This window comes from Cyphomyrmex costatus, unplaced genomic scaffold (genome assembly GCF_001594065.2).
Source record: "Cyphomyrmex costatus isolate MS0001 unplaced genomic scaffold, Ccosl1.0 scaffold120, whole genome shotgun sequence".
Taxonomy (NCBI): domain Eukaryota; kingdom Metazoa; phylum Arthropoda; class Insecta; order Hymenoptera; family Formicidae; genus Cyphomyrmex; species Cyphomyrmex costatus.
The window spans coordinates 734,988-748,068 of NW_017275174.1; the positions used below are offsets into that span (position 1 = coordinate 734,988).

Sequence of the window (13,081 nt, forward strand, 5' to 3'; positions counted from 1 at the left end):
AAAAAAAAAAAAAAAGAAACATACTGATACACGATCTGGCTTAATTATCGACGCATCATCCAGACAGGGAATCGCAGACGTAGAAAAATCAATCTAATTGATTTAACACCCGAAACATTATAGTGTCTCTTAATGTCGCATTGATTATTATCGATGCATCGTGTAGATATGCGCGGTCACGGACATGGAAATGCCAAGAAACACCACTCTGCTTTCTCGATGTTTACAATATTTATATTTATTTCACGTACAACTTGCATATATTATAATTATAATCGACAAACAGTAGTCTCTCATAACGGAAACAATTATCATTAAATGCGATTATAACTAAAAGGGGCAAAGATGCGCCCAGCCGGATAAGGCGTGAGCCTCTTACACTCAAAAACAAGATTACTATATATCTATTTATATATATATATATATATATATTAGCCTTTGAATATTACAGAATTAATCTTTGTGTGTGTATATATATATATATGTGTATAATTTTATAGGAAACTTTTTATTTTTTACTTTCTAATAGTTTTTAGTATCGTTTCATATCGTTTCTTCCTCATGCCTTTATTAAGAATCTCTAACAACTATTTTATACGAGACTGTGGGAACCTCAAACTTATTAAAAATACACATCGCTTGTGGATGTATTGTTATTGCGCGTTATATTGTGCACAAGCATTCGTCATTAGGTACCTTTTCATAAGGGGGTTTTCAGAGACGTTGTCTAGACATATTCCTCTCTTTTTAGGCCATTATCATTTTGGATAAAAGTATCTAGGGAAACTTGTTGACATTAACAGTCAATAATCGCAAACGTACAGTTTATATAGGTGCGATCCATTTGGCGTTATACAAATGCTTTGAAACTTTTTAATTGACCAATCAAAAAATGCTTCAGAGCATTTGTAGCATCAAGTGAACTGTGGCCCTATATCCGTTTCTAAATGCTGCTTATAGGTTTTCGCGACAGAGATACATGACTAAGATAATCGAACAAGGGATACGAGGCATGCAGATTGCGGAGGAGCACAATAATACAACGATCGTTGACGATATCAATTTTTTCGATTTTAACGCTGTCCAATAAAAAGTTATTTTTTCTCCAGCACAAGAACAAGCGTAATCGTTTCCTACAAGTTCAATAAAAAAATTACTTTCTCGACTTTTTAACACAAAATACGATCTAGTATCCAGATTGTTTAATCACATCACAATTTGAATGTATTTTAATACTTTGATTATAATGTCATTCATATCTGGATGGCGATTTTTTATTTATCCAATATCAAGAATAATTTTATTAAACAGCTTCTAAATAATTGCGTGTGAATTTATATACTACGTATGCAATTCTTTGATTGCGCGCCGAAATTTTTCCAGGCTTGCAACACAACACTAATAAACTACCGCAGTAATATCACGAGTTAAATTGATTAACAACTTAACGATTATTGATGCTGTTTACGCATCTTATATCGATCTTACTAATGTTGAATAACCTGTTAAAAACTATAAATAATTAATTTTTCACTACGAAAAATGTTTCCTCGGTCGGGAGTCAAACCAGGATCTCTGGCATTCCGCGCGAGAATTTTATAAAAAAAAAAAATATATATATATAGACGTTAAAACAACATACATTATATGAAGAGAAAAAAACAATACATTGAATTTTTTTATTGAGGTCAACGTCGAAATGTTCAGTTCAAATGTTGAAGTAACAAAAGAGAGTAATTTTAATATACTTTAGTATGTCATAATTATGATGTATGTGTTAAGTCCGATCTATATAGCACACAAAACGCACGTTGCAAGGTTGCAAACGAAACGTATTTTAGATTATAATAGATCGCAGGCTGCAATACGTAGAATGCAGGATGCGAAAGTTGAAGTTCACTCAACTTTCTGCATCCTGCGTTCTACAACTTGTTATAATTAAAATACGTTAGGTCAGTTTCTAGTCTTGCAACCTGCGACCAGCGTTCTATTTATTTATGTTTTATGTAAATCGAGCTTTAAAACAATTTTATTATAATCAAAATCAAGTATATTAATTGTTACATTAATTTATATTACGTTAAGTGTATTTTATTTAAAAAAAAATTGTTTTTGTTAAAGTTGTAATTTTAACATTATAACAGACTTTATTAATCATATAGATGTTCTTAATCGTAATCGACATAACAAATTGCTTTTGAAGCCTTACACAAATCACATTTGAATAATTCAGTCAATTGACTATGCGATTAGTCAATTCTTTCTTTGACCGAGATTTTGAAGCGGTTTCTACCATCGTGGACACCTTAAGGAATGAAAGTTTTAACATGCTTAATTTCGCAATAAAATTTTGTCAACACGTCATATATCATAGTTACGTCGAAATATATTAAAATAAGTTTTTTTGCACTCTTTAATTTCTTAAAATTGTCATTTAATAGAACAATTTGATAAACGGGATCGTATTCAGTGCCAAGAGCCTAAATGGAAAACCGTTTTCGCGCGTTCTTGTATATCTTTTATTAAATAGTATAATTAACGTTAAAAAAAACAGTCACGTCGACGAGCGAGATGAAGGAACGTTGTTCGATACGAAAACCACGATTTTGAGTTTTCGCTACGCATGCAAGAATTTAAACATTATTGTGCAAGTAATAATCCTAATTAAATGCCTTAAAAATTTGCAAAAGAGCAAATATGGCTGCGTTCGCTTTATGCTCAGAGCGCTTCATCCTTGTTGTTTATCAAATATTAAACAAAGATAAATGTTTATAAGCGCTATAAGTGCTAAAGCAAACAAAGTCTATATTCCAGCTCTCGGAGTATTAAATTGTAGTTTGTTCGTTCAACGCGTCCACGTGAGAGACGCGAATACAACTGAAATCGTATCCAAGAATTAGTTCCAGTCTTGTTAAACGGTTTTAAAACCGTTATTTAAAAAAAAAAGAAACGCCCAGATTCCGGCGCTTTTGTAAAAATTGATAAAAAAAAATGAATATTTTGCGCGCATAAATATCATTCTCCCTTATACAAAAGAGACCGATTAAAATCGCTGAGAAAAAAATATTGAAATGAGATTAAAAAAAAATTACAAACGTAAACTAATCTCAATGTCGCATGACATATTACTTCGTTCTTAATAGGGGTGAAATGAGGCGAGATGAGGTAGCTAAGCAGAACTGCTTACACTGAACCAAAACTGTACGTAAATACAATAAAATATTCCTTTAATTAATGAAAATTGGTCCAATGAACTCTTAGGTTATAAAACTATTACTAGAATTTATTGCAAGAATGAATATATAATTATATAAATTCAGTTATTGTATCAATGAATAAATTGGACATTAATTAATGTAAATAACATTAATAAGTCGAACATTGATTAATAATCATTCATTAGACCAAAATTTTTTTCAGTGTAGTGGTACAATGTAATGAAACGCGAGGCCAATGCACGCGATATTAGGATAAGCGCTTATTTAAAGATAAGAGAAATAATCCTGTGATCCGATAGTAATCTTGATTTTAAGCAAGCCTTCCGTCGACAAGCGCATTGTTATAGAAATTAATATGTTACACACATATTAATTAACCGAAAGAATTAACATGTTTTCAAAAGATATATCTGTGAATATCGCCATTATGGACCAGTCCATAATGTGAGAATAACATTAGCGTGCGAATAAAACGCCCGTTTAACGTCGTAAATAAGTTTATCGAGACTCGCAATGCGCAATTTAGTTAAACTTTATATTGTATGTACCAGAAATTTCGACTGCTCCGAGAGAAGAAAAATGTAACTCATCTAAATTTTGGCGGAATTATAATTTCGCTATCGCTATAAAGAGACACTAGGTTTTACGTGACTCGTAGAGGAAATCTCTAAAAAATTTTAAAAGATTCTTTTTTTCTGTAAGAGATTTTTACCTATGACCTATGTAAAAGCAACAGGTGAGTCCAACGTCTCGCGTAACATCGTGAGAATCTACACGAGATATTATTGACTCTGGTACATACAAAGCAGCTGAGATATTAGATGCGCACGCGCGTTTTCTTTTCACTAGCGTAACAGTACAAAGAATATAAGTAAATATAAAAATCAAATAATAATATTAATAATGATAATAATAATTACAAGGAGAATCGTTATTAGAGCTTCTAACAATAATAAAAATGAATACCTTTCTTCAAATTCGTAATAAATTAATAATGAAATTTAAAAGCGTTCGTACAATTCAGCTAACAATGGCGATCGACGATACGAAGATAGATCGCGCAACTCGTTTCATCCTCATTATAATTCACCTTCATTATCAACCGCGATATATATCGCGGTCTGATCGATGAGATTCAAGTGAAAGCGATTTAATGAATCTAGTAAAAGAGCGTTTGGCAAAATTACATAAACAATATGTTATCGAATGCAACAGCATTCGCTCGTGTAGTACAAATAAGCCCAAGTTAGCGTACATATATATACCTGGGATATTGAATATAAATTCAATAAAAATATATACGAGCCGTAAAGTTATGTAATTTAAGATAAACGCATTCTCTATTATTACCATTTAGATATACATTTGCTCGATCAGTCCCGTCATTCTAATTAGTTGCCTTATATTCAAAAACAAAAGCAGACATGGCGTTAAGAACAAGGTTGATAGAATTTGGTCGTACGGTTGATTAACTTGACAGCCGTTCTACATAATTTGCGCATGTTCTAAAATGCAGATAGATAGTAGATCTCGCATTACGCGTTAACTATACTGAAAAACTCACTTTTACTACTACAAGAGAACGAGCTCGCTCTCACTCTCGCTCTTTCTCTCTTCCCATGATCTTACGAAGACCGGTTTTTATTAATGAAGAGACGGTCTCGAAGCTCTCTGTTTCAACCTGGTTAATAACGCCTGCTCACTGTCATCTTCTGTTTTTGACGAAACTCCGCGAAAACTCTCCGACCGATACTTGTCTCTCAAAAACGTCCTTCTCTCCTCTTTGTACTTTTCGATTCTTTCTCTACACTGCGGGTCTCCCAGATCTAGACCGCCGAGATTCCTCAGTTGGATTTTTTCGGAGGCGCTCGAGCAGATACCGGAGCTGCTGCCGACATTAGGCGTCGAGCAATGCTGCACATCCTCGGACGTTGGTTTTATCGACAGCGAGATATCTCCCGTCATCTGATTAAACTTGGCCTCGTCCAAGGAGCGACTCAGTGTTGCCCGAGTTGCCCTCGCGTGACGCGCCCGCAAGCAGGGTGGCAAATGTTGTGACGGCTCTTCGAATTTGCTTCTCGCGCAGTCCAACTCCTGCCTCATCTTACTCTCTCTGACGATTTCCCTGCCGATTTCCGAATCGAAGCTTCTTCGTTCTCTAATCGTTTCGTTCTCGTATTTTCTTCTTATAGACATGGACATGTCTCCCACAGACCCTCCAGACAGTCTCTGCAGAGCTAACTCCTGCAAGATCGTCGCGGTATCCCGTGGTGGAAGAACCACCGTGTCATCGACGGTCGGAGACGAGGTGTTCGTGAATGTGTTCGACGTGTCTAATGTCCGTTCCATCAGCTCAGATGCTCCTTCTGGGGCATGCGCTACTTCGCAAGGCTCGGCCGCATTCTCCGAAGGAATTCTCACTTCGATGTTGCCTCGTATTTGACTGGCTTGTAAGGTGGGACACTTGTGACTTTCGTCGCTACGTTTGGAAGCGCATTTGCGTATCTGTTGCGTATTACTCTGCTGCTTCTGCAAATTATTGTATCCGTAACTTTGGCACTTCTTTGACAGTCCGTTCGTACAGTGGTCGTTGTCACGATCGTCTCGCATAACGCTCGTCTCCTGAGTCTCCTCAGGTTTATTCGAGAATCGCGGATGATTCGTGACGTGTAAGGTTCGCGTCGCGCAATCCCGTTGCTGCGCGCTGATGTCTCTCGACAGACGACGATAGTTTTCGAAGGTTTCCGTTTCTCCGAACAATTCTTTATCGTTGCGTACTTCATTTCGATTTGTACCAAATACGTTTGCGTTGTCCGCCTCGATGTAACACGCGCGAACCTGTTGCTGTTGATCTCTCGCGTTAGACTCCTGGCTCGTATTTACGTCTGTAGTGCAAGAATATCGATTGCCATTCTCCCGGTCGCATAACCGAGAATGGGCGTCGTCCACGAGATTATCCTCGTTTACGAGGCCCAAACTCGTCTGTAAATCGGCCTCTTCTCGTTCGTGTTCGTGACTCGTGTATTTCTTCGTATCGGTAACATCAAGAATCATCTCCTCGCTTTCCCGCGTCAATATACGACTTTCCGTCGAATTGTCGACTCTCATGCGGAACGTGTCCGCGGTCGGAGACAATGTGAGTTCCAACAATGTTCCGGGAACATTCTCCGATGCTAGATTCGCGTTGCTTTCCACAAAGGAATCGTTGGGACTAGTCGATTCGCTGATTGGCGTTGTAAAGGAATTAACTACTGTTCTTATCACCCAATCGCCGGAGTCACTGCTGCCCGTCGCGCGCGGATTTTTCGTATTGGTGAACACTTTGTCGGAGTTATCGCAAATTACGAATTCGGATTCCTGTAGCTCTTGCAGAGTTTGCTCGTACGACATCGGAGAATCGAGATCGGTCGTATTAGATGACAATCTTGGCAAATCAGCGATAAGACTATCCGACGGATCGGATTCGTCGTATCCTTTGGCAGTCTTTTCTTTTTCCTCATACGATTTAGACGATATCTCCACAGAATGCAAACTCAGTCCGCTTGTCACATCCTTGCGAGATACTGCAATTCCACTAGATGCTGTTTTTTCGCACGAAGAGGATAATTGGCTACACGATGTCATCTCTGTATCATTGAAAACGGGGGCAACCACAGTCGGTTGAGTTGCAATGCGATTTTCAGAGCGCGAAAGCGATGAAATTACGTCCCTATCGCGCAATTCCGCCCTTCCGTCGTACGTTATAATCCTCTCACATGACTCCAATCTTTTGTCTCGATCTTTAAAATTTATAGATAATCTATGGCTAGGATCCGATGATTTTTCAGAAGACGACACACTGGTTTCCTTCAACTTATTTGTATCGCTTCCATCGCGTTCGTCGCCAATCTCCAATGGCAAAGTGAAACTTCGAAAACTTATTCTAGGGCTATTAGCTGGTGCCGGCGATGTAGAGTGAGACGTGCCTTGCAATGTGGCGGGGGTTAACGGCGTAGAGGCTTCTGATAATAGCGGTAGATAGCCTGGTGTTTGTAATGGAGACGGTGTATCGACACTGTGAATATCCGCATTTGTCGCCACCATGACCTGAAACATTTTAATGTATCAGATATGATGCATACAGTGTTCCAAATTTAAATGACACGAACTTTGTGAGCGTATAGAGAATCCGGAATCGATAAGTTGAGAAAAATAATCTTTTAGAGATATGCTCGTTTTCGTTTTATTTGCAAAAATAGTAATTTTCGAAATATTATTGTTTTCTTGTACGGCTTTAATGATAATGCTTCAAAGACAATGCGAGAGTATGCACGCCGATTTACAAACAGAAGAGTACTGGATCGACAAATTGGATCATTATGTTAATCGGATTAATGCTCGGTTGCAACACGAGCAGTTTGTACAAAATGCAATACATACATTGCTGCAAGAAGCCAATTTTAAACAATATCTACATCGAATGACAACGTGAATAAATAACTAATAAATAAGTAAAATAGCAACAATGAAAATTACATTTTTACAATTTTTTTTTCAAAACAAAGTAAAAATGAGCATATTTCTAAATGACTTTCTCTTTATCGATTCTTTACTTCCAAAGTTTAGCCATTTAAATTTGAGACACCTTATGAAAAATGACTTACAATTAGACTAATTTACATCAATTACCTGATCGGGACTTTGGCTGTCTATAAAACGCAACTCAACGTCGCAATGCAGTCTTTCTTCTAAACGAGATCGTTTCCTCTTAGATCCACCGGTTGCAGTGGCACATTGATTCCCTTCGGTTCTCTGTCGACGCGGCGAGGCCTCTACCGACGCCACTCCGCCACCTTCCTCTTCCGAAAGCATTCGCATCTCTCGCTCTTCGAGATCAAAATTGAGTTGTATTTCTGAGAGATCCAACGGCGAGGATGCGTTGGGCGCATCAGCCAAGTGGTCGAAGTACGAATCGTGCGAAACGGATCGACTGTGACCGCAGGTTCTGATAGGAGGTGGTCCTCCCAAGAGAGGACCCAATCCATCCTCGCCGTCTAGACTATCGGCACTTTTGACGGGTCTTAATCGTCGCAAGGAGTTCAAAGAACTTGGCACTGTTTCCACTTGAGATGGCGTGCCAATTTGTCTTGTTTTTTCGACAGCGCCCTTGCCAAACAGTGCCCTCCAATTAAGAGAAGGCGATCGTTTCGAGCCATTTCGTTTGCGCGGTAATTCTATGACAGTATGATAGCGCAGAGGCAAGCCAGTTGGACCCGCTCCTACTTCTATGTAATCGGGTTCGCCTCTGAAACTTCTATTGCGCGCCTCCTCCAAAGTGAGCAATCGCGCGGACGTAGTGATCGCCAGAGATTTTGGTCTGCCGACTGGGCCGTCCCCAAATATGAGTTCCGCGTAGCAAACAAGAAATTCCGTTACGACTGCCTGGACCCCGACGCCCTGAAGTGCTGCCACGCCACCCACTTCCAATTCCTTGCATCTCAAGAGATTTGGCGCCCAGACGATGGCAACGTTGCGCGGAGTCATACCTGTTTCCGTACCACGTGCAGCTACCCTCACCAAATGACGCATCAGGTACTCCAGTGTCCTGAGTACGATTTGAAAGTTAATTAAACTGCCGACTCATTGATAGAATGCAAAACAAAGTGAAAATAAAGGACAAAAGTACCTGTAATGCGGTGGCGGTAATTTTCTAACTGCGTCTCTCATACGTCTCAATCTCTCGGCATCGCTGCCAGCTTGAACCGCATTGACAAAAGTGGAGTAAAGTTGGTATGTGCACAATGGATTTGGCAGCTCTCTAAAATACATCTTCAATAACGACGCTACGGAGTGAATATCTTGCAGAATACTCTCATCGGAATGCAACGCTGGTACCCTATCTTCGTCAAAGGCGTTCCGCAGTTTTTGAATATTGGACGTTACGCCACTAAGACGGTATATACCGTCGACTAGACCATGTTTCTCTATGAATTCCGCACAACACGTCAAAACGGTAGGCACTACAAAACGAATGTCTCTTTCGTTTTCCTTGTCTTTGTACAGTTTATACTCAACATATATAAGTTATCAAAAGCATACTATAGAATAAAATTTACCGTCTTGACCAGAGTTTAATAGATGTTCTCCCAAGTCGCAACCAAACACGCGCTCTCGCAATATACCCGATTGCTTTAATCTCCGCCTAGAAGGTCGATTTAGTATGAAGGATCTAAAAAAGGCGATTAATTTGCCATGTTTCCGAAGCACGGGCTTTACTGGTAACCTTGACCTGACCGTTGTTGAAACAGTCAAGTGACGCGGCACTTTGTCCCCAATTACGGCGACGCATTCGGCTGGGAAAAATCCAACCGCGAATCCATGCTTTCCACGCCACCAAGTGCTTTCCCCCGGAGGGGGCATGTCTATAACGGATATCATATCGCCTACCTGTTTGTCACATAAAACATTTTAATCAGTCATGACACAAATATTTACAATTTAGCCAACTGTACTCTTTAAACAAAAGCATTTTAGTGAGTTACCTGGAAAGAGATCTCATCTTGTGCTTGAGCGGTGTAAGGTCTCACGGCGTATGCCGCAGCGACGGCTGGAGTATTAATAGGACAGGAATCTGATTCCGGTACCAGAATTCTTCTTCCCCTGTTATCGAGTTGTAACCAATTTAATACTGGGCCGCAGTTTAGGCCGTCGTGATTCAGCTGCGAGAACCGGCTCAAGTAATCCTTTAGTATATCACAGGCATTTTTTGGCCGAACATCTGGAAGCTTCGTTAAAGAGGAAAACTTTCTGTCGAATATGCACCGATGTAGCTGCTTGTCAAACATGACGAAGTTGTCGTAAGATCTCTGTAGCGTCCAACACGCGTCTCCGGATGTTATTCGAACGGCGTAACTCTCCGAGTCGTTGGAATCTTCGTTGACGGATACCTGAAAGTCGAGCTGTGTTTCTTAACTGGATTTTTCGCATGTGTTTCGCGCGTCTATCGTACCTCCAGAGTACCAAGCTCGACATGCTCGTAGTGAAAATGGGCACATTCGTCGAGTTTCGGAAAACGTGCGATATTACTCATGTTGCTGCCAGAACTAATAGGCGTGCCAAAATCATCCGTCCGATTACCACCCAAGCTCTGTAATATCATTAAAAAAAAAAAAATAAACATTGAGAATTCACAATCTGCAAGTTAATACTTAACTTATGTAATAAATTCAACATTTTTGCCTTAACTTTCAGACCAGGTCTACAATACATACGATAAATCTTTAATCTTTTGCCATAAGCTGAATTGTGACATTAGTATTTTGTATTATACAATACATTTTACCTAACAGTATAATAATACATATCGAATATTTTATGATTTAATCAGTTTTTATGTTTATAATAAACATATCTTTATGTCAATTTATGTACAATAGCTTTAACATGCACCAGTGTGCACCGAGTCCATCGAATTCACTATATGATATTATAGATGTAACAAACTTAGTTCTTTGCTCTAAGTTCTGAACTGTGACGTTTGCTTTATAAGTTTCAAACTTTATAGTTGAGATCCAGCTAGTTTGCTTAGAGTTTAGGAATTATGGCTTAAGACATCAGCATCAGAAATACTTCGCCAGAAAAAGACGTTACAACTGTGAAAGTTTAGAGTAAAAAGCTACAGGCTTACTACATCTACTGTAGATTAGAACTTAAAGCCTGTTCCGCAATGTGCATTTTGTTTCATGTTTCTTGCTTTTTGCTATTTTTTACACGTTGTCTTTCTGTCTCTCTTTTTTTCGTTTTCTATCGCTCGAGATAAAAGAAAACGCACTTGGGAAGAAACAAGAAATATACGAGAAATATAATTGTCAATAAAACAATCACAAAGAAAGAAGAAAACAAGAGGCGAAGAGCAAGAAATAGGAAACAAAGAGCACATTGTAGCACTTGAATGAGTGATGTATGTCACATATACGAATCTATTAGATTAGATCCCAATTTCTAGTTTAACCTTCGTCTGAGACTCGATGTCAGTGAGCCGGTGAGCACGAGGTCTCTCCTGCGTCGTCGACGGCCCGGGCATCTTTTGCATCCTCTCCGTGGACGAGGACGAGGACGAGGATCCAGGCCTTTGACCCGATTTGCCACGTGCCAGGATGACGGCCGATTTTCACGTTCCTCTCGATCGAGCCATCATTTCCTTCTCGCAGTTTCTCTGCACAGACGAAATGTAAAATCTGACCAAGATTTTCCAAGACACCCCACACAGAGTCTTCGTAAGGATGCCTCATTCGCATCTTTCAGGGAACAATCACTTTTTGCTATTTCAGAGCCGTTCGTTTAGGATTTAATAAATTCCTTCGCTAAAAATATCTCATATGTCAAAATCGATAAAAATTCAGTATTATCACGAGATGTAGCACGATTATCGACCGACGTTTTCCTCTCACGTACGAGATACGTCTTCGGCGTGTCTATATACGATCGTTCGCGAAGAAAGCATCTGCTTTTGGAGACGAGATCCGCCTGCGACACTTTTTTTCCCTCAACAGCTCACCATATGCGCTGTGTATCGTGTGTTATCCAACGATCAACGCGGACGAAAAGTAAAGCCGCAGTAGATAAAAGAAAACAAAAAATCTCAACTACACCATTCCATTTTGAAACGTATCGTAAACGTATCTATAAATAGATAATAAAATAAATTTCATTATCACCTATTTACGATAAATCATATCATCCATTTTTCACTTAGTAACTATTATTAATATTATTTCCCTTAAAATTTTTAATGATTCTCAGATAATTGAGAATACATTATATTCTGAAGATATTTTGAAGATATTTACCCTCGTTAGAGAAATTATCCCTGAGTATATCTTAATTGTGGCATTTTCAGAATATCCTCAAAATATTCTTAGAATATCATTACATTATTAGCTGATTTCACACAACATAATATTATTTTCTTCTCTTCCTGTACACTTTAATATATTTATGATAAGATGTATTACGTGAGTCAACTTTCCCAGGATGTCATGAATTTCGATATTTACTCAATTCTCCGTTATTCTGGACGATTTCACGTCGTCGGGACGTCGGTCTCGGGCACGGCGCGGCATCGTTTCCCCTGTCGTCGAGTAAATCGTGTCAAACGCAGTTCGGGGCGTTTTGATTCGATCGGTTCCTGCGTCCGTCCGTAGTGCGTGATCGAGCAAGGTTGTAACGAGCGAGCGGGGGCTGTCGGCGCGCTTAACAAGGCGAGTCTATTATCTAAGGCGCGCGCGGAAGTGCCAATAACCCGAAGGCGCACGTCGACAACTCCGTTGTCTCTGTTTCGAACTTCTTCTAATCTTCTTCGGCTTTCAGCCGCCAAACGGTGTGGTTCGGTAATCACGCTAATCAATGGGCTTTTTAGGAGAGGACTTCAGAGTCAGTAAGTCCATTCGGAATTATACTTCGGTCAACTCGGTTTGAGAAAGCCGCGGATAAATACAATCCGTCAAACTGTCCAATAATCCAGGTCTAAGAAAAACAGGAGGACTCTCGAGACTCAAAAAACTTAACGGGGCGTAATCGCAAAATTAAAAATTTCGCGTCAGGCATAAACTTCCCGACGACGCGAGGCGACGCGGCGCGGGAGAGGAGTCGTAAAATGATCGCAAATTCGCGTGCGCTGTGATTCTTGTAGTTCAATGTGCTCAATATGTGTAACCGCGAAGCAACAAAGTAGCGGATTCACGGCACTCACGCACGCGACTCGAGTGAGGGGCGGGAGGGGGGCGGGGGAGGGCGGAAGCGGGGGAGTGTAACGTGTATATTTACATCGCGAACGTACCGCGACGTGAACGGCCGGGCGAGGGAGGGAGGGAGGGGGGGGGGGG

The 13,081-nt window shown here is 39.7% G+C and overlaps 1 protein-coding gene across 1 annotated transcript; it reads right to left on the minus strand.

Annotated features, from left to right (window-relative positions):
• Positions 1 to 4,807: 4,807 nt before the first annotated feature.
• Positions 4,808 to 11,280, minus strand: CdGAPr (GTPase-activating protein CdGAPr). Its single transcript, XM_018546165.1, has 7 exons — positions 11,209 to 11,280; positions 10,207 to 10,344; positions 9,740 to 10,144; positions 9,314 to 9,644; positions 8,884 to 9,217; positions 7,887 to 8,802; positions 4,808 to 7,304 (listed from the first exon to the last, which is right to left on the minus strand). The coding sequence occupies exons 1-7, from the start codon at positions 11,278 to 11,280 to the stop codon at positions 4,863 to 4,865; spliced, it is 4,638 nt and encodes a 1,545-aa protein (XP_018401667.1). The 3' UTR covers positions 4,808 to 4,862.
• Positions 11,281 to 13,081: the final 1,801 nt, after the last annotated feature.